General features: G+C 39.9%; 1 protein-coding gene across 2 annotated transcripts; it reads right to left on the bottom strand.

Annotated features, from left to right (window-relative positions):
• Positions 1-495: 495 nt before the first annotated feature.
• On the bottom strand, positions 496-23,083 carry dact1 (dishevelled-binding antagonist of beta-catenin 1). Of its 2 annotated transcripts, XM_047345871.1 has the most exons (5): positions 22,262-23,083; positions 10,395-10,521; positions 9,898-10,011; positions 6,392-8,028; positions 496-5,738 (listed from the first exon to the last, which is right to left on the bottom strand). In XM_047345871.1, the coding sequence occupies exons 1-5, from the start codon at positions 22,514-22,516 to the stop codon at positions 5,730-5,732; spliced, it is 2,142 nt and encodes a 713-aa protein (XP_047201827.1). In that variant the 5' UTR covers positions 22,517-23,083; the 3' UTR covers positions 496-5,729. The 2 variants fall into 2 exon arrangements, with proteins under 2 accessions (XP_047201827.1, XP_047201826.1); XM_047345870.1 differs by having other exon boundaries at positions 496-8,028; positions 22,262-23,081.
• Between the last annotated feature and the right edge of the window lie 30 nt (positions 23,084-23,113).

Genomic DNA, 23,113 nt, shown 5'->3' on the forward strand with positions numbered 1-23,113 from the left:
CAGGGTGAACCGCTCACTTACTAACCACTGGGATAGAAGATGGATGGATGGAAATTAAGGTGGTTACATATCTATTAACAATCTTCCCATGGCAGCAAACAAATTCATTTTATCACCACAGCCTTCTACCCACCTCTTAAACTAACCTTCCAAACTAAATGTGCTCTGTGGCCATGTGGAAGAGAGGGATAAGCTGAACTCTCATTGAACTGAACAAAACATCTGCATTATGATTTGTGGTCTCAGTAATTACAGCCATCAGTCAGGTTTTGGAAAACTGCCAGACAGCAACTATTAGAAAACCTCAGCGCTTTCTGCAGCTGGAATGGGAAACACTGAACTCATGGCATGAATTCAGATTTGAACAAAAACCGTAGGAAACTCACAACCAGGTTACAGGCGTGCTATTGGTGTGATGAAGAAGGAGCGGCCTCAACATATATAGGACTCTCCTGAACAGGAACTCAGAGGACATCAAAGAGTGCCACACACACGTGAAATCCACATTTAATTAAGAGTTAAAGGATCAAGCACCATTACTGGTATACATGTACATTAAATACACACATCTATTGATAACAGTCATTCATTTCTCCAGCTGTTATGCTTAGCAGAGGAAATCTGGTACATCAGAGGCATGAAGTTGGTGGAGAATCATCAGTACAATCAAGTTTGGTTATTAAATGAACACCAGAACAAATAGCAAAGAAAACTTTATACAGAAAGGCAGCGTGTGACATCAGTAAAGCAGTCCTGGCTTTTTAAAAAAGGCATGTAAACCCAGATGATCAATCTAAATCTTGTTCAGGGCCGGCCCAAGGTTGTATGAGGCCTGATACTATTCCTGTTAAGCCCTTCATCCACCATCAAACTAGAAATATTTTTTGCACTTGCCAGTTTTAAATCTTTCAATATTTAAGGAATTTTCAAAAGAATTTGGTGATATCAAACAACTGCATTCACTGCACTTCCCTTTTTGCCATAATCCCACTGTCTACAACCCCATTTCTAATGAAGTTGGGACGTGTAAATCATAAAAACAGAATACAATAATTTGAAAATCTTGTTCAACCAATATGTAATTGAATTCGCTACAAAGACAAGATTTTTAATGTTTCAACTGATAAACTTTTTTGTTTTTTTTTGTGCAAATATTCACTCATTTTAAATTTGATGCTTGTAACACGTTCCAAAAATTTGCAGGGTTAGCAAATCATTGCATTCTGTTTTTATTTACGTTTTACACAACGTCCCAGCTCATTGGAGCTGGGGTTGTATGTAGCGCCATTTCACATCTAACGTCCAAAACTAGAGCTGTTCTGAAGGCAAAGACGTGGTACCTTACTCATAAGAGTAAGAACTGACCTCAGTCATCACAATAAGTGGAAACTCTCCTGAGACATTCACATCGTTTGTCATTTCAGCGTAAGTTGCAGTAAAAAACGGTGAAACAAATGTCCATCTGGTCTTTACATTTTAATGGCTTTCAGTCAACACTGTCTTTTGTACAGTTAATATATTAGGTGTAAATAGCTTTAAAAACATCTTAGAACAGCATCACTTAAAAATAATTAATTTACAGAATAAACATGAGCTGAACAGAAACATTCAGAGACTAAAGAACATAAAAAAGGCTATAAGCAAACATGTTAACAGCATGTCCTGTCCACTGATGGCTTGTTTCAAAGTGCAAGATATAAAAACATTGCTTTTACACAACTAGGCCTCACACCTCGAGCCAAATGCAACTAATGCATGTGCAGAGGTAACTTTTTAAGGAAATAAAATGCTATCAAAATGAAACTAAGACATTTCTTTTCTCCCAAACTGTGTGGCTTTCAAAAAGCCCAATAATCTTTAAGGAGAGCTTGTAACACTGCAGAACATTTTCATTTTATATCACAAAGCTTTGAGACAAGAAAACACAAAAACTGAAGAAATTGTGTTTAAATGGATCTCACTACTCCTGAAGCCAAAAATGATCTACCTGTTGAAGGTCAAAATAAGGTTACTGTTTTAGTTACAATATGTCAGCTTCTGTCCACCACCCCACAGATACAGCAAACATTTAGTTATCTGGCTTGGCCGAAAGTATGAGCTGCACAGAGGAAATGTTTCTTGCAGTGCTCCTGTAATGCACCATCTCAGAAACACAACCCATTAGGCGTACTGCCACCTAGTCAACATTCCACAACACCTCGCAAACATCTGGAATCAGTCTAGGAGGATTTTAAGTCAATTAGTTTTATTGACAATGACAAAAATATTAAAAGCTGATATTCTACTTCTGGAAAACACATCTAAATAAGGTTAATTGCACATCTTTTTTTTTTTTCAGATCAACTGGAGGAAGAAAATATGGAATCCCTACATCAATACATCCATCCATGACCTAAGGATAATTAAGAAAGCCCAATTAATCAAACAGTCTGTTTTTGAACTGTGGATAGAAGCCGGAGGATCTGGAAAGAAGCCGGGTATGCACGGGGAGAACATACAAACTCCATGTAGAAAGCATGGCAGCCTTGGACTTCTCAAATTAAATCCAACATTCTCTGTCTGGTTCCACCCTCTCTTTAGCAGCTGAAAGACCAGCTGCGAGGAAGGGACCTTGCCCTGCACCATTCTGTTCTTTTTCTAACATACATTTACAGTTGGACTGAGATCGGGTCTGGTTGCTGGCAACGTCAGTGAATTGATCTGTCTTGACTGAAGAAAAATTTGAGCACTCTTTGCTCAGAGGAAAATCCATTATCATCCTGACACATGCCTTGATCAGAAAACCTTGTTTGGACTGACAGAATGTCATCTTTTTTAAAATATTTTTTTTCGTAGCACTATTGGCTTTTATTTTTTTCTGAAGGTAGGCAGACAGCAAATGGAGTGAAGGGAGGCAGAAGACATGTGGCAAACATCACTAGGGTGGGTTTCAAACCCAGGACAACCACATCAAGGACTAAGGCCTCCATACGTGGGTTGCATGCTCTACTGCTGTGCCACGAGCCGCACCCCAGGTAGTCATTTGATATGTTTAATGAATCCCACTTCCATCTAGTCATCTGCAATTATCTTCATCCATCCATGACTAGAACCTTGTTTTCTTCTGTTTAACTGTTAATGGTGATGCTGATTCTGGATGCCAGTCCCATTTCAGCCCATTGGTCTGATATTTCTTTAGCTGGCCGTTTTCCATTTCCAAGACATATTAAGTAGAGCTTCCCTTCCTGATATCTCAATTTCTTCCTTTAACGACCAATGTTTTTTTTTTTTTACTTCAGCTTTCTGTTTGTACTTCCTCCACACGTTGGACTCAGCTGACTTGGAACAACCCAGATCTGTTGCCACACTACATGCTGATTGACATTCTTGAAGAAGTTTTTGAATTCTCTTCATTTTTCAGCTCACAGATCTTTTTTTAGGACCACTTTGGGACCATTTTCTACCTCAACATAAAATAATTGAATTTATTTTTCTTCTACTTGTCCTGAAAACAGATGTCCAGGTTTGATGTGGTTTTGTGAGTTTTTCCTTTTTGTTACAATGTAAAAATACTGTTTGAACATTCTCCAAGAGCAGTGATTCCACCTTCTTTTGCCAATGCCTTTAAAGGCATGTATCACCATTTTCCAGCTCATCTTACATTGCAGTAGGTTGCTATGGGAGATTAGACAACAACAGCAGCAGAACACTTTGAGCGGATGCTGTCAGATAGGAGGACATCTTTTAGACATGTGCACACAAATCCCTTATAAGCCAAATTTTAGCTACTAAGGAATAAAATATATGGTATTTGATCCTTTCTTTCTGAACAGTATGACTATTTGTCAGGAAATGATTAATTGCCATTACTATCATCTCAACAATTTGACAAATATGCCTGTTGATCATAATGTTATTTTCTTACATATTCATCCTTGTTCTCACTAGAAGAACATCTATCCACTGTTAGGATTCAAAGGTTTCTTCTTAGCAGACCTCAAGTTCCATATCAAGCAAGCAAATGTTGACCAGTTGATAGTTTTCTTGCAATCAGTTGTTGGTTTAAACCCAGCTTCCTCCTGCCACACATCAATGTGCCCCTGGGCAAGGGACTTACCCCAATTTGCCTACTGAACTGCGTATGTATGAACATGAGTGCAACTAGTTGAATGGAGCTCGAGTGTGAAGCACTTTGAGTGTTCACTATGATTAGAGAACTGCTACATAAATTCAGTTCATTTACAAACTGTTTCCATGCATTGGAAATCATCTATCTGTGCAGCCACTGCTGTCTATCATAGCATGTTCTGTTATCCAGCATGTTTTTTATTGCAAAGATTTCTACATTTTGTGCTCCAGGATCCCTCAGAGGTTTAACAGGCCCAGTGTTAGGTAGGATGGTCAGGATCCAATAGCTTTGTTCTGAAGATGAATGATTCTAGAGAAAATAATAATCATTTTCACAAACAACTGATCCCAAACCTTGTGAACTTTCTAAACCAAATTCCTCTTCAGTCATAACATTTGATCCACATGAAAAAAACCTATTTCATACAGTTTGTCTTATCCTAAACATATCTGAATACCCAAGTTGAAACCGGATATTCACACTGTATGAAAAGACATTAAAGGTCTGTTGGGATTAACTAAATTACTTCTGTTTGCTAAATGTCAGAAAAAAGAGAAGTGTTAAAGAATATGTAAACTTTCTTCATATTTCGAAGCTTACAAAGACTAAAATTACTACCTAGCCTAGATGATGATATGCCTTTGTGAGCTTCTGTTGAATTAGGTTAAGTGCAGGCATTCTAAGCCAACACCTCTAACATACTGCTTGACTTACATCATGGAAAAATCAAAAAGAACTCAGCCAAATATCAGGAAGAGAATTGTGGATCTCCGCTAGTCTGGTTTATTCTTGAGTCAAATTTTCAGATGGCTGAAGGTATCACTGTTGAAATAAATATTTGCAAATATAAACAGCATGGAGATGTCCCAACTACCACGCCTTTAATGAACGACATGGGTTTTGTGTCCCAGAGAGAACTTTGTTTGTGTGCAATGAGTGTATCATCCCCAGAAGACCTTGTCAAGATGCTGCTGAAGCTGATCATGCTGCTGAGGGTGTCATTATCCACAATGAAACGAGTCCTGTACCAACATGGAGTGAAAGGCCACTCAGAGAAGAAGAGGCCATTACTCCAAAAGCAACATGAAAAACAGATTACAGGTTGTAAATGCACTCAGAGACAAAGACCTTGATTTGTGGTGAGATGTCCTTTAGTCTGATGAAACTAAAACTATAGTGTTCGGCCACAAAGAAAATTGTAACATTTAGAGGAAAAGGTGGAAGCTTGCAAGCCTGAAAACACCAGCCCAACTGTGATGTATGGGAGTGGGAGCATCATATTGTGGTGGTGTGGTGCTGCAGAAGGGATTGCTGTACTTCTCAATATAGATGGCATCACAAGGAAAGAAGATTATGTGGAAATAATTGAGGAAGATCTCAGGGCAGCAAATATCTTAAAGCTTGGGAAAAATTGGCTCTTCCAAATTGACAAGACTAAGCATGCTGCCAATTTACTTACAAAGAGGCTTAAATGCCTTCTTTCAGGTACTTACCATCTGGTAAAATGTTGACTGTGAAACAATGTAAATTCAGAATCTTAAATTTATTATTTAGGTCTGCCAGTTGAGTTGTTTATGAAGAAGTCCAGAAAGAAGGTTTCATCCGAACAGTTTTTCTTTCATCAGACCACCTACACAAAGATGGAGGATTGGTTTCCATTAGTCTGAAAAGGCTTGAGGTGATAAACATGTCAGTTGTAGAAACTCTGCTTTCCAAACCTTAGCATGTGCCGTATATTACAGCTCCCATCCTGCCACAATTTGTTCAATTACTTGGTTTGTTTCAGGCACAAGTAACTGCTTAAAGCAACAAACATATATGGTTCTGTATCAGTCTGGGAGATCATACTGTGGTCATGAGTTTGAGTGAACCCGACCTGAACCTGAGGATCTTCTTCTTCAGGTTGTAAGATGCCTTAATCTTGACGAAGGCCTTAGTCTGAGCTGGATCTATTTCCAGCTTCCCCACTGTGACCTGAGCTGTTCTCAGCTGCCCCTTACACCTGCCTGCCCCACCTCCCCCAGGTAAACCTCCCACACTCTCCTCAGTGTCAGTGGTGGTGGTGTTCTCCTCTACATATTCCTCCTCACTAGACTCACTATCCCCAAAGCAATTTGTGGTGTAGTTGGACCTGTCATCCTCGCTGGTGTCCAAAATTGTGGAGTGAAAAAGTGAGACACACTCGGCTGAATATTCTGAGTCACTTCCTGCAACATTGGAGTATGGGCTACTTTGCTGCCTCCCAGATGTGGGGTACATTTTGGTTGAAAAGTTTCTAAGTACCTTCTTTCTCTGCCGGCGTCGGATGAGCTGGTTAGCACCGCCATATGGCACCTCCATGATGGCACACAGGGGCCGGTAATCTTTCTGTTTGTACTTTGGCTTGGTAACCACAACGACCTGTTCACGTCCATGATGGTGATGAGAATGGTAGTTTCCATATTGATTGGGCTTTAATACTCCTGATCTCACACTGATTGGTGTAGACCTTCGATGCTTGCCTGGGACTCCAGTAATCAAAGTGGATGCAGAGATGCTTTTCATGCCTGATAAAGTACTTTTGTTAGAGACCTTGACCTGGATGGAGCTTCCATGTTCTACTTCAAGAAACCTGTCAGAGCTAGAGTTATTGTAGAACTTATCAGCTCTTTTTTCTGAAGGCACTTCATTATGTTCAGAATCCAACATTGTGCTTGTCCTAATGGTGCTCTTCACTTTGGTAATTTTAACATGCCTGCTGTTACCTTTGCGATGTTTACGGTTGTGTTGCTTGGCAGGGATGCCATTACCCACATGACTCTGTCCTTCTACTCCTTCTCCTTCCTTCAAATTCTGAGCAAAGGGCTTTGACCTGGAGTGTGCCAGCTCCCAGTTATTATTCTCTGATGGGCAACTCTGACAAGGCTTGGAGATCTTCTTGGAAGCACCAGTCTGAGTTTTAGCAGTTAGAGCTGATTTGAGGATCTGCTCTTGATCAGTGGCCCCACTGATCAAGAGCTGACATGTCTCTTTGTGTGAATAATTAACTTCAGGACTTCTCTGATCTATGATGTCTTTGAGAAGAATTGGGACAGAGGCACCTGGGAGAGAAAGAGACCTGTTGCTTGTCTCACTAATGACTCTCTTAGTGCTGGTGTTCTTGACCCTACTGGTAAGAGAACAAATGTTCTGCATGTTATGACCAGCAGGAGAGTTGGAGTCACCCTTGTTGATCTTAGAGCTAAATTGCATGGTATCAGTATCATCAGACAAAACTCTCCAATTGCTTATCTCTTCCTTATTTTTGCTTTCTATAGAACATTGTCTCTGAGAAGATAAAAATTCTGCCGATGTTTCTTCAGCAGGGAACAGAGATTTTACTTCAGACCCTTTTAATGTTCCTACACCAGAACTGGGACCAAATACTTGTCTCAAAAAGAGACTCGGCTGGCGCACAATGCTCTTTAGAGGATCCGTGCTGATGCTCGTCCTGGGCCTGTTGGCCCTCATGGGCAGTACCCTTCGCTGCAGCAGACCAAAAATGTACTTCTCTGGGTGCTTACTGGAATGAGGTTGGAAGGTGGAGCTTTGAGCTCCAAGAGACCCTGAAAAAGAACTGGGTGTAGAGGAGGTTTGTGTTTTGAGATATTCAGCACCAGCTTCATCTCTGCAATGACCTCCATCAACAGACATCTGCAGAAAACCAGAGCCTTTAGTGGCTGCAGCGTGTAATGGGCTTCGGTGGCAGTAAATGTCACTGACATTTCGGGTAAAAAGATGGCAGAAATTTTTAGATGGGCACTCAGTGGGAACCAAAGATGTAGCCTCCAGAGAAGCCTGGTAAGGAACTGAAAGTGAGTGGCAAACAGCACCAAAGGAACCTGAATCATCACAAAGTCCTCCAGCCAGTACGTCATACTCCAAACAGCCGACCAGCTCATCTGAAAATCAAAAGATTTTGACGTTAAACTTCCTGAACATCAAGAAGCAGACTCATACACAGCTGCAAGTTATTCACTGTCACAGCATAACTGTGTACCATGGTGACACAACACATACACCAACTGCTTGACTATTGAACAAGGTGTCAAACAAAACCAGTCTAAATTATTGTGAGTTTATTTTTGCTGCAGGAAGTAGGCTCCAATGGTCGGCTGAGTGAGGTTTTGACTCTGTTTGGTTAGGCTGCAGATTGAACACTGAGGCATTAGTTAGTGGAAAATTCCTTTCAGAGGGGACAGAGTACTGGGAATATTAACCGTCTGTGTGCACTTCATTCCCTTCATGCATGTCAGAGTTTAAGAGGATATCCATGCGTAGTTGCATTTCTAACTGTAAAATATTATGCTTTACTAGTCATCAAAATAATTTAAAAGGGCTCCTAACAGTTTCTTGCATGTTATATTGATAATTACAATATGAAAAGAAACTGTTGATAAATGTTAAAAGATTAAACCATAATTGTCAAATGTTCATGTGTTAAATAAGGACTTGACTTGTGAACATCACTGATAAAACCATTTGCTTAGCAGAGTTGCCTTGCACTAAAAAAACAGCAGCAGATGCAGGTGGACTCCTGAAAATTTGGATTTTTTACATCTGGGAAATTGTCCCATTAGCACAGAAAAATACATTTTGATTCATTTTCTGCTGTTTTTCATGCTGATTGAACAGAAGCAGCTCACTGTTTGGTATATGTTTTATTTCCAAATTATTTTGTTTAGATGTAAATAGTAAATATCAAAATCAGAATATCTGTCAGTGTCACAAGTACAACAGAACTGAGACAGTTAAGGCAAAATAGTGATCACATATTATTTCATTACAATTTTGGTGTTATCTATAGTAGTTATTTGCAGAATTAATTCTCCTCCCTGCAAATTATTCATTTTCTGTACCATTACAGCCTGTATCATAAATATGTTTCTTAATCAGACTTTTTATGTGTAGCACAAAGTAATTGTGGCATTAACTACTAGTTCTGTATATGCGTTCACACACTCAAGTCTTTCATTTCTGGTGCCACAAATTTTCTCTTTAAGTCATTAATTGAGTGAAGTTCTCAAGCCCTCGGAATATCTCACTCTGATTGATTTTTCTACATAAATAAGTGTCCAGTGCCAGTGTGATGGCAATATAAAGGCTAATAATGCTGTACCTGAAAGAACTGCTATGACATTTTGAGATTGAAGATACTGCCAGCACCCTGACAGCAGACCACTGTTTAAACAATCACAATCACTTATAAGCACAGTTGTCTAAACTGCAGGTGTCATCCAGGGTCAGAGGTGCTGAGCACATGAAGATAATCATAGCTCCTCCTACAGTATGTCATAGAGACACATCATCTGAATCTTGTTTCCCATGTTCAGTCTGATAGGGGTTCAGGAGGAAGTTAACTGTCACTAAACAGCAGGTACAAATCCACAGAAGAACACATGAAAAAATGTACATATTATTGTAAATATTACTTTTGATTTCAAATAAAAGGTGACAAAACCTGACCTCTTTCATCACACCAAGGATATTGTGTGTATGGAATCACATGTAGAGTTCCTAAGTAGATATTTTGTCACATTTCAACAATCAAACTTCAGTGTATTTTATTGGAGTTTCATGTGTTAGACCAGCACGGATTAGTGCAAAACCCCCCTCTTCCTGTTAATCATGGGGGAAGAGGGGGGTTAATGTAAGGTTTTCAGCTGATTGAAAACATTTACCGGCTATATCATGGGTTTGTCCTGTTTCTCAGTGACTGAAGTAGCATTCCTGTTGAATATGTTCAAACTGAGTCAAAGTGCTGGAAGTACCTGTGGACAGGAAGTACCCTTCAGCCTCAGTTGTTGAACAGAAGCACTCACTGAAGACTGAGTGAGACGAGTTGGAGAGTGAGCCAGAGGTCCCGTCACTTAGCTCATAGAAACCTGGTGGAGAGAAGAGGTTACAAACTAACTGATTATGACCACCCTACACACAGTTGGACACAGCCTTGATCCTGTCATCATCCTGTACGGCAACCCAGAGATGTTTTAACATTTCAGCTGGTCATGGTTAAGGCAAGACCTTAATTTTCTGCTGGATAAATTCAGTTTAGCCCTATAATTCTAAGACACATATTATTATATGTGTCTTATATTATGTTTCTTCAGCATGCCATTACCTTCAGAAATGTCTTATTGAAACTACTGTCTAATTCACTTCTTGAATGCAGAGAAACAAACATAAATTATACTAGGGTTTTTTCCTGTTTACCTCTGAAAAGCAAATGTTTTTGTACTGTAATGATGAAAGTTCTCTGAGGTCCTACCTGAGCTTGCTCGGCTGTCTGTCTCCAGCTGGTCTTGTGACACCTCGGTGTCCAATCGGAGGTCATTAATCTGTTGGTCCAAGTCATGTAACTCGCCGAAGACACCAGCATCCCTTCTCAGACAGCTCTGTGATACAAACACAAATGCCACTTTCTTTAATCTCTTCTTTTTAAGCAACCATAAACAGAAACCAGGTTTGATAGAGCATATTCAGACCATTTCCGTGTCTAGAGGCTAGAAAATGCACCAGTAGGCAAGCACACTAACTGATTTTATACTGAATTATATTCCTGCTTTTCCTTCAGTTGGCCTTTCTTACAATCATTCTCTCCTTAGAAACATAATCTGATATTTTTTTAAGTAAAGTATATTTGAAGATGTCTGCATGGAGCTTGCATGTTCTCTCCATGCATGTGTGGTGGGTTCTCTCCAGGTACTCCGGCTTCTTCCCACAATCCAAAAACCCGACTGTTAAGTTAACTGGTCTCTCTAAATTGCCCTTAGGAATAAGTGCATGGTTGTCTATCCTATGTGTCTCTGTGTTGCCCTTTGTTAGACTGTTGACCTGTTCACAGTGTATCCTGCCTCTCGCCCAATGGTGAAGGTATGTACCAGCCCCCCCGCAACCCTGCATGGATCAGCGGGTATAGATGATGGATGGATAGATCGATAAATGAGTTTTTCTACAAAGATGTATTTCCCTTTCTAAAACAATCAGAGAGAAAATAAATCATGTATCTAATGATGTCCCACCTTTCTACCAACACCTAAACGCAGAACATGTTTGTTGTCTGTTGTCTGCGAGAACCTTAAAAAAATATAAAAGTACATTGTTTTATGTTTCCCTCTGTAAGGAGGTCAGGGCATTAAAATGGTCTCAAATCATCACAGGCACATGGTTGCTAATTTGTTTGCAAAAGTAACCTGATCATGCAAAAATATTTAGGTTTGTAAACACAGGAGGTTAAAGGTGAAAATCTTTAGGACTTTGTATTGTTTGAGTTGGAAAGTTCCTTTGCAGATATTTACATTCCATATTAGAATGCTAATTACAAGGCACATTTCCACAAATGCACACATTTAGAACTTTAATAACGTTAATTTTAGTCTATTTGGACACCCCCAAACAGGACAGAGAGGGTTCAGTAGAGTGGATGAGTAAAATGATGGCTAGATAAACAAATTAGATGTGGATAAACACTGTAGGTGCAGATGGAACATATTTCATATGTGAATGTCTTGCCAACTCAGTCAGGAAATGAAAGTTGTTTTAATTGGCTCTGTTGCATTCCTGAATGGTTTATTCTGGGAAAAATGCAAAGACAAAGGCTGACGATAATGTCCTACTAAATCTGCCCTACATTCTGCAATAAGACTTGTCGACGCACATAGACTCAGACACACAGTCTGGACCAGCCCTGCCCCTGTGGGATGGAAAACATGTGGGCTATGCAGCTCTGCTTGCAGGTCATGTGCCAAATTCCTACAACTGAGCTGCTGCAGAGAAACTGAAGCACACAGCTGCTGGTTGAACAGGACTCACCATCATTAATAGCACCAGGCCTCATTGGAAACTACCTTAAATCTCAACGATTGTGTGTGAGAGTATGTGTACACTCATAATACTTTGAGATACCCAGGTTGAGTTAAAGGTTTATGGGTTCAGGATGTGAATGCATTAAGTTGGTGAGAATTCTCATACACAACATGAGTCAGGGACCACATCCACTATCACATCATCTGTGAAGCTGGCAGACTGACCTGGTTCAGTCAGCTGATGTATCAGGGATAAATCCAAATCTTTCAGAGTCTACTGTTGGGATCATCAGTAGAATGTCCATTCAGCATGCTTCTTGTTCTGTTGAACATGCTCAAGAAAGCAACTTTCCCTGAGTGGAATGCATAATTTAGCTCTGCTGATCCTACTCTTGCAATTCAAAAAGTCTCAAAGACACAAAGAGAACAGGACACCAGCTGCAAACTGATGTGATGACATGGAAGGACATGGACAGTAGAATGATCATATAACATGGAGAGACTAATCAGTGGAATTCAGTGCAGCTGGGTGAGAACCCGAACAGAACAGCCAAGAAAAAGTGACAAATTAACATTAAAACTAATCTGCAGAGATCTAACAGCACACAGAAGGAATGTCACTAAACCAAAAACAAAAGATTAACACTAAATAAGAACCTCAACAAAACACACAAAGAACAGAACACAAGAAGGGGTTAAGGATCACAAAACAAAGAGTAGACCCAAGCCAAAATTATCCAAATCCAGAACCGCTCCGAAACATCTTCTCTCCTTACACAGAACAGGCTTCAGTATCAGCCTTTATTAACAGAGTGAATGCAACGGTTCTTTGTTTGACTCTGAACGTATGACTTCCAGGATGTGTCTGAGAACTTGTTCAATGTGACACACCAGCATTTAGAGTTCAATCTCTGCAAAGGTTCCTTCACACTGTTCTCTTCAGGTTGTAGGCTCAACAGATATATGATTCCTGAGCTTTCAAGACTCATTTTTTTAGCATCAACGAGAACTTTTAAGCAGCATAGCATTACAACCAGTTCAACCAAAATCTGCTTTGTTTTACACTCAACTTATTTTTGCAAAATTCTCTTGATCTTGCTTTTCGACATACAGCCCAATATTGTGCTCTACCAGTTTTAGATCACTACAAGGAAACCAGATCCCTTACTCCCTTTTTCCATTGTCTCCCAGCTGGAAAGTTTGGACAATATAAATTAACTTTTGTTGTTGAAAGAACTGTCAGAAGCAACCTGTTGATAATTTTAATGTCACATCTATAGGTAGCATAATTTAGATGTGACTTGTTAAGACTCCATCTAGTTCTCATTTGGACCTGAATAAATTTCTGTAAGCTCAGACAAAATGTATACCAAGCATTTTAGCTCTTATAACTTCATTTACAGTGGCTTGTAAAAGTATTCATCCCCCTTGAACTTTTCCACATATTGTCACATTACAACCACAAACAAATATATTTTATTAGAATTGTATGTGAAAGACCAACACGAAGTGGTATACAGTTGTGAAGTCGAACGAAAATTATACATGATTTCGTTTTTTTTCACAAATAAAAAACTGAAAAGGGCATTGTGCAAAAGTATTCAGCCCCCCTGAGTCAATACTTTGTGGAACCACCTTTTGCTCCAATTACAGCTGCAAGTCTTTTAGGGTATGTCTCTACCAGCACATCTAGTGACTGAAATTTTTGCCCATTCTTTGCAAAACAGCTTAAGCTCAGTCAGATTAGATGTAGAGCGTTTGTGAACAGCAGCTTTCAGATCTTGCAGATTCTCGATTGGGTTTAGGTCTGGACTTTGGCTGGGCCATTCTAACACATTAATAAGTTTTGTTTTAAACCATTCCATTGTAGTCCTGGCTTTATGTATAGAATTGTTGTTCTGCTGGAAGGTGAAACTCCCCCCTCAGTCTTTTGCAGAATACAACAGGTTTTCTTCAGAGTTTGCCCTGTATTTGGCTCCATCCATCTTCCCATCAACTCTGACCACCTTCCCTGTCCCTGCTCAAGAGAAGCACTCCCTGAGCATGATGCTGCCACCACCATATTTGACAGTGGGGATGGTGTGTTCAGAGTGATGTGCAGTGTTAGCTCTCCTTCACATATAGCGTTTTGCATTTTGGCCAAAAAGTTCAACTTTGGTCTCGTTTGACCAAAGCACCTTCTTCCTCATGTTTGCTGTGTCTCCAACATGGCTTCTGGTAAACTGCAAATGGGACTTTTTATGGTTTTCTTTTAACAATGGCTTTCTTCTACTTTCTTCCATAAAGACCACATTTGTGCAAAGCACGAGTAATAGTTTAGATTCCTCCACCTGAGCTGTGGATCTCTGCAGTTCATCCAGAGTCACCATGGGCCTCTTGGTTGCATCTCTGATCAGTGCTTTCCTTGTTCGGCCTGTAAGTTTAGGTGGACGGCCTTGTCTTGGTAGGTTTACATCTGTGCCGTAATGTTTCCATTTCCAGATGATGGATTGAACAGAGCTCCGTGGGATGTTCAAAGCTTGGGAAATCTTTTTATAGTCTAAGCCTGCTTTAAACGTCTCCACAACTTCATCCCTGACATGTCTGGTGTGTTCCTTGGACTTCATGATGCTGTTTGCTCCCCAATATTCTCTTAACCAACATCTGTAGCAGCTGTATTGTACTGAGATTAGATTACACACAGGTGGACTCTATTTAGTCATTAGCAATCATCAGGCAACTTCTGAAGGCAATTGGTTGCACTCAGAGTAAAGGGGGCTGAATATTTTTGCACACCACACTTTTCAGTTTTTTATTTGTAAAGAATGTTTTAAATCATGTAAAATTTTCTTTCCACTTCACAACTGTATACCACTTTGTGTTGGTCACCCACATAAAATTCCAATAAAATATATTTATGTTTGTGTTTGTAATGTGACAATATGTGGAAACGTGCATGGGGGATAAATGCTTTTACAAGCCACTGTACATATTCTACAAAAACAAATGATCAAAGAGCATAAATGAAGCAACAGTTTAATAAAACTCAAACTGAAACTAAATGCACGGCAGTTAAACCTTTTTCACATACAGTCCCAGTACAGACAAAACTTTAGTATGTTTTGTTGGGATTTTATATAATAGAGCAACACAAAGTATTGCTAAAATCTGAAGTGGAAAGAAAAAACATCAATGGTTTTCAAGAGTTTTTTTTAAATGAAACTTTCAAAATTGTGGTGTGTATTTGTATTCAGCGCCCTTTACTCTGATTCTCCAACATAAAACCTAGAGCAAGGTATTGCCTTAAGAAGTCCCATTATTAGTAGTCAGACTTTACTGCAACTTTTTCTTTTTCTGGCCTCAGAGGTTTGTTAGAGAACATTAGAGAACACACAGCGTCATGAAGACCAAGGAACACACAGGGTACAATGAAAGGTGGTGGTGGCAGACTTGAAAAAAAGCTGTTCGAGGCTTCAGAAGACCTGGGGTGGAAGTTCACCTTCCAGCAGGACAACCACCCTTAACATCCAGCCAGAGCTGTTTTAGATCAAACTATATTCATATTTTAGAATAGCCCAGACCAAAATCAAGTAAGTACATTTGTGGCATAACTTGAAAATTTCTGTTTACAGAAGTTCTCGATAAAATCTGACTAAGTTTAAACTATTTTGCAAAGAAAAATGTAAATGTTCAAATCTAGATAATACATACACCAAACATGTTTCAGCTTTAACTGCAGAGAAAGTTGCTCTACGCAGTATTACCTTAATCTCTTTGAATATAAATGCACAGCACACTGTCACACAGATTTTTATTTGTAAACAAAATTTATAATTTCCTGTCACTCATAATTCTGCACTACGTCTTGATCTATGAAATAAAATCCTCCCAAAATATATTGAAGCTTGTAGTCCTGCTAAAATACACAAAGGTGCAAGAGGTATGAATAGTTTTGCAAGTAACTGTACTTTATTCCCAGTTTATAGTTGTAAAAGCCAGCCATTTATGTTCTGATTCTAATATTAAAATGTCAAAAAATGTGGATTTGATGTGGTTTCAGGGAGAACAATGGGACATATGAAGATATACCTTCATCTCTGTATTGTCCTGACAGCTGAAAAAAACATATATGTAGTTACATCTAATCTCCCATGAACCTGGGAACACTGAGCTGTACAAGTTGTGCTCTGACAACAGGACACACCGTCGACATCATGAGGGACAGACTTGATTTGTTATTGTGAAAGAAAATGGCAAGTCTGCATGATTTTGCTGCGCTGCTGCACTCATGACTCCAACAGGACTCATAGAGAAAAAACAACATGTTATCTGTTGGAGCAAACCAAGAGGAGAAGTTACAGGATTTGTGCCTGGCTGTTACTTCACTCAAGACAGATAACCTCCTAACTCAAAACAAGATTTGCTAAAGGCTCTGTTCAATGGCTAGAAGCAGGTCATAGATTACCTGCAGTAGATAACTCTTTTGGTTGTTTCATTTAGTATGAATCCATATTAGCTGGTTCTGGAGTCTGAAGCAAACTGCTAGGAGAGAGGGACTTTGACAAAAGTGGACTGTCATCTCAAAATACCTCCAATCTCAGAAATGTCTAAGCAGTTTATGTGAACACTAGAAGTAGGGGATACAAGTGTTCTAGTTGGATGGGGACATGGACAATTCGTAATTAATGTACAAATGTCAAAACTCGATATCTAACTGTTGATTGATAGTCTATTTTTGAGGAACACAAAAAGTGGAACTAGAAGCAAGTAAATGCAGCACCAGAACATTTTATGGTGAACACATAACAGTCATGAACAGATGGCTGAACCAACAGAGCAATAAAGGGAAAATCAGCTGCAAATTGTGCAGCATAGACCTCTAACAATGTGTATTCTACAACCTTCATCCCAATACACATGCACTATACAAAAGGCAACAAACACATTTAAACCACATACCTGGACTTGATGTTCCACATTAATCGTTCCATCATTTCTTTACGTTTAGACACTGCAGTAACATATTTTTAATACACCAACTTATACAACGAAATAGAAAATTGTGGCTTTAGTCTCAAACAATCAGGACTCTTAATGAGTTTTAAAAGCCATGAAAGAAAATGAGTGGATAAGGACAATATCTAAAGTTCTGGGTGACATTTTGTGAAACTTTGTTTTCCTCAAAGTTACCAGAAAACACATCCTGCCGTGTCAGTGTACCTTCTCACTACCAAGAGGGGCTTATTATTTTGTTCTGTCTGTTTTCTGAAGTTCATTTTCAGTTTGAAATGAGAGAAGAAACCGAGTATTTGGCATTTGTTTGCTGCTAAACCAAACTATGACCCTAATCCAAGATATATGGGTAACATTACTCCCTGTAGTATTTTGTTATTACACAAAACCTGCTTGATAACAGCAATAGCTTAATCCTATTCCGATGCCAGTCACTTAACTGTTCATTCTTAGCATAATATATGTTGTTTTTCTATAATAACACTGAACATGATTTTAATGCTATGATTTTAGTGTATGGAGGCATAGGTGAATCCCTAGCTATTACCGTCTTGAGCTGTGCAGGCTGGGGTGTTAAACTTGAAATCCAAGCACTAGAACACAGCTGCTGGGTGTGGGTGAAGGGAAGGCCTGCATACTTTAAAAACGGAGAACACTGTTAGAACATGTATTTTAAAAGCGTCAGGTCTACCATTATGTGAAAGCATGTTTCAGTTAACTACTACATACTGTCCGATTTCATCCTAATAGAATTCAATTTGATCCAGTCAGATTCTAGTTCAAACTCAATTACACAAAGCCTAATTCAAACCACTCTAATCCAATTAAAAAAGGCAAAATATCATTCTATAAAACTAAATACAAATACAATACAATTCAATGGTGTTTGTTACACTACCATTTTGAAAAGAATCTTACTAAAGAATCTAAGATACAGGTGACTTAGGGTTGGGTGGGTGACTTTGGGGTGCTGTTGATCTGCTCCAGATTCCAGTGTAGAGCAGATATGACAGGAAAGGCGTGTCTAATAAACATAATAGATCCAGTAGAATATTGTAAACAAACTGATCTGTTCTGAAATATGACATTAATAAGACAGATGAGACAAGATACCAGACATGCTCTAACAACACTTGTCCTGTTAGATTCTGAGACATTCAGTTCTGAAAACAGCAAACAGCTGCTGTAAAGAAACAAACACAGCTGACACGCTCAGAGAGATAAACCAAGTCATCAGTGGAATGAACTAAGACCCTGATGGCAGAAACAACATGGGTGATGAGGTAAAGATCAGACAAGATAAAGTTTTAAACCCTATTCTAATCAGTGAAGATCCTCTCTCTGACTTTCTAGCAAAATAGCTCATAAACTCTAACACTGCAGAGTGGGCATGTTGTTGTGTTGTGCACGTCTTAACGAACACCCGGCCGATGGTCAATTATGCAGTCAAGTTATTAATGAAGTGCAGCATCAAGTCAAATCGTCCCAACGTCTGTCAAATGCTATAAAGACCGTTCAGAGCCAATGTACAATATTACTGAAAAATTTGAATCTGCATTCCAATGAGGCTCAACATTTAAATATAACAACCCTTTAAGCAGGTATTAAAACATACCTTTCATTAAGCCCACATTTCAGTAATAAAAATGCTTTAATTGGATCTGATGTAATATTATAATCTTAAATGTCATGTTTTCGTTAGCTGGAAGCAGAAAATCATCATAATTACCAGAAAAAAGGCTTGAAAACAACAGTCTGTGTGGAATTAGCCTATATAGTGGGTTTTGCTAATGATGGCGTTACTAAAATAAATAAACATAAACACATAAACAACATCAAATAACATTGTAATTTACTGAATAGGTCTGTACATGCAAGCATCCTAAATGGTATCTAATAAAGTTGGATCTGTAGGACACAATATGATGAAAAGTGCAGGAAAGATAAAATATTAAGGATTCTGATTTCATAATAAGGCTGGACAAAAATTTAGCATTGAGGTAGAACAATGATTAACTGGTCATCAGCAGCTGGGAGTACATTTGCAAAAGGACGGGTTTTTGTTTGTTATTCTGGGGGCATTTGGGGATGAAGCAACACAACGGCAGGAAGAAATACATCAGTAATTATCTCAGAGTAGCCGCTGTTCCCATCCATCAACCTGGGTAGAATTTTAAGGCCATTTCTGAAGTTCATCCTTTCACATATTAGATGGTTGCCAATCTCTCCAAGAGTGGATGACCCAGTGAAATCATCCAAGGTCAGACTGTGCAATGCTCGAAGAAATTACAGAAAACCCAACAGGTCAATCTCAGACTCGACACACCTCATATAGTGCGATAAATGTTACAGTTCATGATGAGTAGTGTAGTACTATCAAATATACCTTAAAATGCCATCATTACAAAACTCTGCTGTGAAGTGTGTCTGTTGCTCTAGACCATGGAAACATTCATTTTGTGATCGTTAGGAGACAGATGACAGTTTGTTGAAACATCTAATCAGAGTGTTACGTTTGACTAAGAAGCCTAAGAAATCTGGGCGTGATTTTTGATAGAGAGATGTCACTTGAGCATCATTCAAAGCAGCTCACTAGGAACTGTTTTTTCTAGCTCAGGAATATTTCGAAACTAAGATTTGTTTCCAAAGATGATCTTGAGCTGATCATTCATGCTTTTGTGTTTTCTCGTTTAGACTATTGTAATAGCCTTTTTTCTTGTCTTAACAAAAAGGAGCTGTCTCGTCTGCAGCAGGTCCAAAATGCGGCGGCTAGGGTGCTGACTCGCACAACAGAAGGACTCATATTACCCCAATTTTAAAATCTCTCCATTGGCTTCCAGTGGTTTTTCGCTTTAACTTCAAAATCCTGGTTCTAATTTTTAAAGCTCTCCATGGTCAGGCTCCCCTATACATTAGAGCCCTGTTGTGTCCGTATATAATTCTCGAAGGATAAGGTCATTGGATCAGAATCTTCTTAAGGTCCCTTACACCCGTTTTAAGACTAGAGGAGATCGTTCCTTCCAGGCCGTTGGGCCAAAGCTTTGGAACGATCTCCCACTCTCGTTACGTTCTCTTGATTCTGTGGACGTTTTTAAGAGCAAACTTAAAACCTATCTCTTTTGCAAATCTTTTAAACAGTTCCAATGCGTCGGCTGTAGTTATGCTACTATAGGCATGTGACTATTATATTTACCACTACCCTCTTAGTGATGGTTTTTATTAAATTTTTTGTGCTTTTATTGTTTTATCTTAATGTATGATTGTGCACTTCCGTAAAGCACCTTGTGACCTTTAATGTCTGTGAAAGGTGCTATATAAATAAACTTTTACTTTCTTTACTTACAGGGGTTGGACAATGAAACTGAAACACCTGTCATTTTAGTGTGGGAGGTTTCATGGCTAAATTGGACCAGCCTGGTAGCCCGTCTTCATTGATTACACATTGCACCAGTAAGAGCAGAGTGTGAAGGTTCAATTAGCAGGGTAAGAGCACAGTTTTGCTCAAAATATTGAAATGCACACAACATTATGGGTGACATACCAGAGTTCAAAAGAGGACAAATTGTTGGTGCACATCTTGCTGGCGCATCTGTGACCAAGACAGCAAGTCTTTGTGATGTATCAAGAGCCACGGTATCCAGGGTAATGTCAGCATACCACCAAGAAGGACGAACCACATCCAACAGGATTAACTGTGGACGCAAGAGGAAGCTGTCTGAAAGGGATGTTCGGGTGCTTACCCAGATTGTATCCAAAAAACATAAAACCAGGGCTGCCCAAATCACGGCAGAATTAAATGTGCACCTCAACTCTCCTGTTTCCACCAGAACTGTCCGTCGGAAGCTCCACAGGGTCAATATACACGGCGGGCTGTTATAGCCAAACCTTTGGTCACTCATGCCAATGCCAAACGTCGGTTTCAACGGTGCAAGGCGCGCAAATCTTGGGCTGTGGACAATGGGAAACATGTATTGTTCTCTGTGGAGTCCACCTTTACTGTTTTCCACACATCCGGGAGAGTTACGCTGTGGAGAAGCCCCAAAGAGGCGTACCACCCAGACTGTTGCATGCCCAGAGTGATGCATGGGGGTGGATCAGTGATGGTTTGGGCTGCCATATCATGGCATTCCCTTGGCCCAATACTTGCGCTAGATGGGCGCGTCACTGCCAAGGACTACTGAACCATTCTTGAGGACCATGTGCATCCAATGGTTCAAACATTGTATCCTGAAGGTGGTGCCGTGTATCAGGATGACAATGCACCAATACACACAGCAAGACTGGTGAAATATTTGTTTGATGAACATGAAAGTGAAGTTGAACATCTCCCATGGCCTGCACAGTCACCACATCTAAATATTATTGAGCCACTTTGGGGTGTTTTGGAGGAGCGAGTCAGGAAACGTTTTCCTCCACCAGTATCATGTAGTGACCTGGCCACTATCCTGCAAGAAGAATGGCTTAAAATCCCTCTGACCACTGTGCAGGACTTGTATATGTCATTCTCAAGACGAATTGACGCTGTATTGGCCGCAAAAGGAGGCCCTAAACCATACTAATAAATTATTGTGGTCTAAAACCAGGTGTTTCAGTTTCATTGTCCAACCCCTATATGTTTGGGAAGATAAACTTTCTTTTTAACCAATTACCATTACATGATAATGGGTGGGGAGTACTGTGCCTATCTCCAGTGATCACTGGGTGATAGGCAGGGTACACATGGACAGGTTGGCAATCAGGGCAATATAAAGACATACAGGACAGAGGACCATACACATACACACACACACACACCTATGGTCAGTTTAGAGTAACCAACTAAACACAAGGAAAACTTGCAAACTCCATGCAAAGAAGCCCCAACTGGGATTTGAACCAAGGACCTTCTTGCTGCAGAGCAAGGCCTCACCTTATGTCCTAAGTCAACATGACTGAATGTGAACAATGATCTCCGAAACCGTTCTTCCTTTTGACCTTTAATCATTAGAAAAATGCACTAGTGCAAAGAGAAGCGGTTTAAGTCTGGAACAATGTAAAAAAACACAAGATTCAAAATCTTACATGCAAACACAGAACCAATGAAAAATATCAGTTCAGTAATTAGAAAAAAAGAAGTCAAGCATGCTTTAATAAGACACAAATATACCCTCTGGAGTCCTGAAATATCGGAAATCAACACTGAAAAGTTTAGAGCACAAACCACAAGGTGATTTTCTGTTACAATTGAATATTAGTTATTTATTATTAATCTGATTATTACAGTTAAAGTGCAGATGAAAAGCAGTCCATCTCCATACAGGGCTGTCCTGATGGGGCTCAGCAGATCATGGTTACTTACCAGTTGTTTCCTCAGCACCAGGATGTTCTCCTCACAGTTCAGTTGAGCAGCGCTCCGCATCTCCCTCGCCTCCTCCTTCAGTGCGCTCAGGACCAGCAGTTCCTGTCGACGCCGCAGGTACTCCAGCTCTGCGAGCACCGACACGATGAGTTCCAGCCGCTCCCGAACGGAGCGCAGCCGTTCCCCATCCAACGGTGCTCTGTGTCGGCCGCACCGGCCGTCTCCGTCCCGCCTAGAGGCTGCGAACAACGGCATGTCCTCCGGCTGTAGCTCTGTCTGCTCTCCGTAGCATCGGTGGTGTGTGGGAATACCCACTGACACTCACCTGGCTGGGTGAACTCGATGCATAAATCCAATCAGACCAAGAGACAGCCCGGACCATCTAGTGATTTAACAGGACAGCGGGATCAGACTGCTGTCCTAGTGGATCCTTTTACCCTTGGGTGGAAAAATCTGGATAAACCACAGAGGGAAGGATCACATCCCGCCTGCAGAGGCTTCTCCTGCAGCTCTGCACACAGTGACCCCTGATGTCTGATGGAAGCCACCCAACCTCGCCCCTTCACACTCTGACACGCCCAGAAGACTGACGTCAGCAGCATAAAACTGCTTTTCTCTGAACGAAATAATGTGCTTTCAAAGGCTGAGGGAATATCAAGATTAGTTTATGCTGCCCAGTCATTGGACGTAGTCTATGGAAGTAAAAATTGTCTCATTAGAATTAGACATTTTTAGACATTGTATTTATCATGCTGAATTTTTATGCTGTTCAATTATGTATGTGTTTTTTTTGTACTTAAAATTTGCCATTAAAAATTTAACCTACAAGAAATCGCCTGAAAAAATTCAAAT

This window comes from Girardinichthys multiradiatus, chromosome 19 (genome assembly GCF_021462225.1).
Source record: "Girardinichthys multiradiatus isolate DD_20200921_A chromosome 19, DD_fGirMul_XY1, whole genome shotgun sequence".
Taxonomy (NCBI): domain Eukaryota; kingdom Metazoa; phylum Chordata; class Actinopteri; order Cyprinodontiformes; family Goodeidae; genus Girardinichthys; species Girardinichthys multiradiatus.

Excerpts from the sequence above, each read along its gene's own strand:
- dact1 (XM_047345870.1), bottom strand. The coding sequence starts at position 22,516 with ATGCCGTTGTTCGCAGCCTCTAGGCGGGACGGAGACGGCCGGTGCGGC. Across the intron at positions 10,522-22,261 it reads TGGTGCTGAGGAAACAACTG|AGCTGTCTGAGAAGGGATGC; the intron begins GTAAGTAACCAT and ends TTTGTATCACAG. Across the intron at positions 8,029-9,897 it reads AGGGTACTTCCTGTCCACAG|ATGAGCTGGTCGGCTGTTTG; the intron begins GTACTTCCAGCA and ends TTTGATTTTCAG.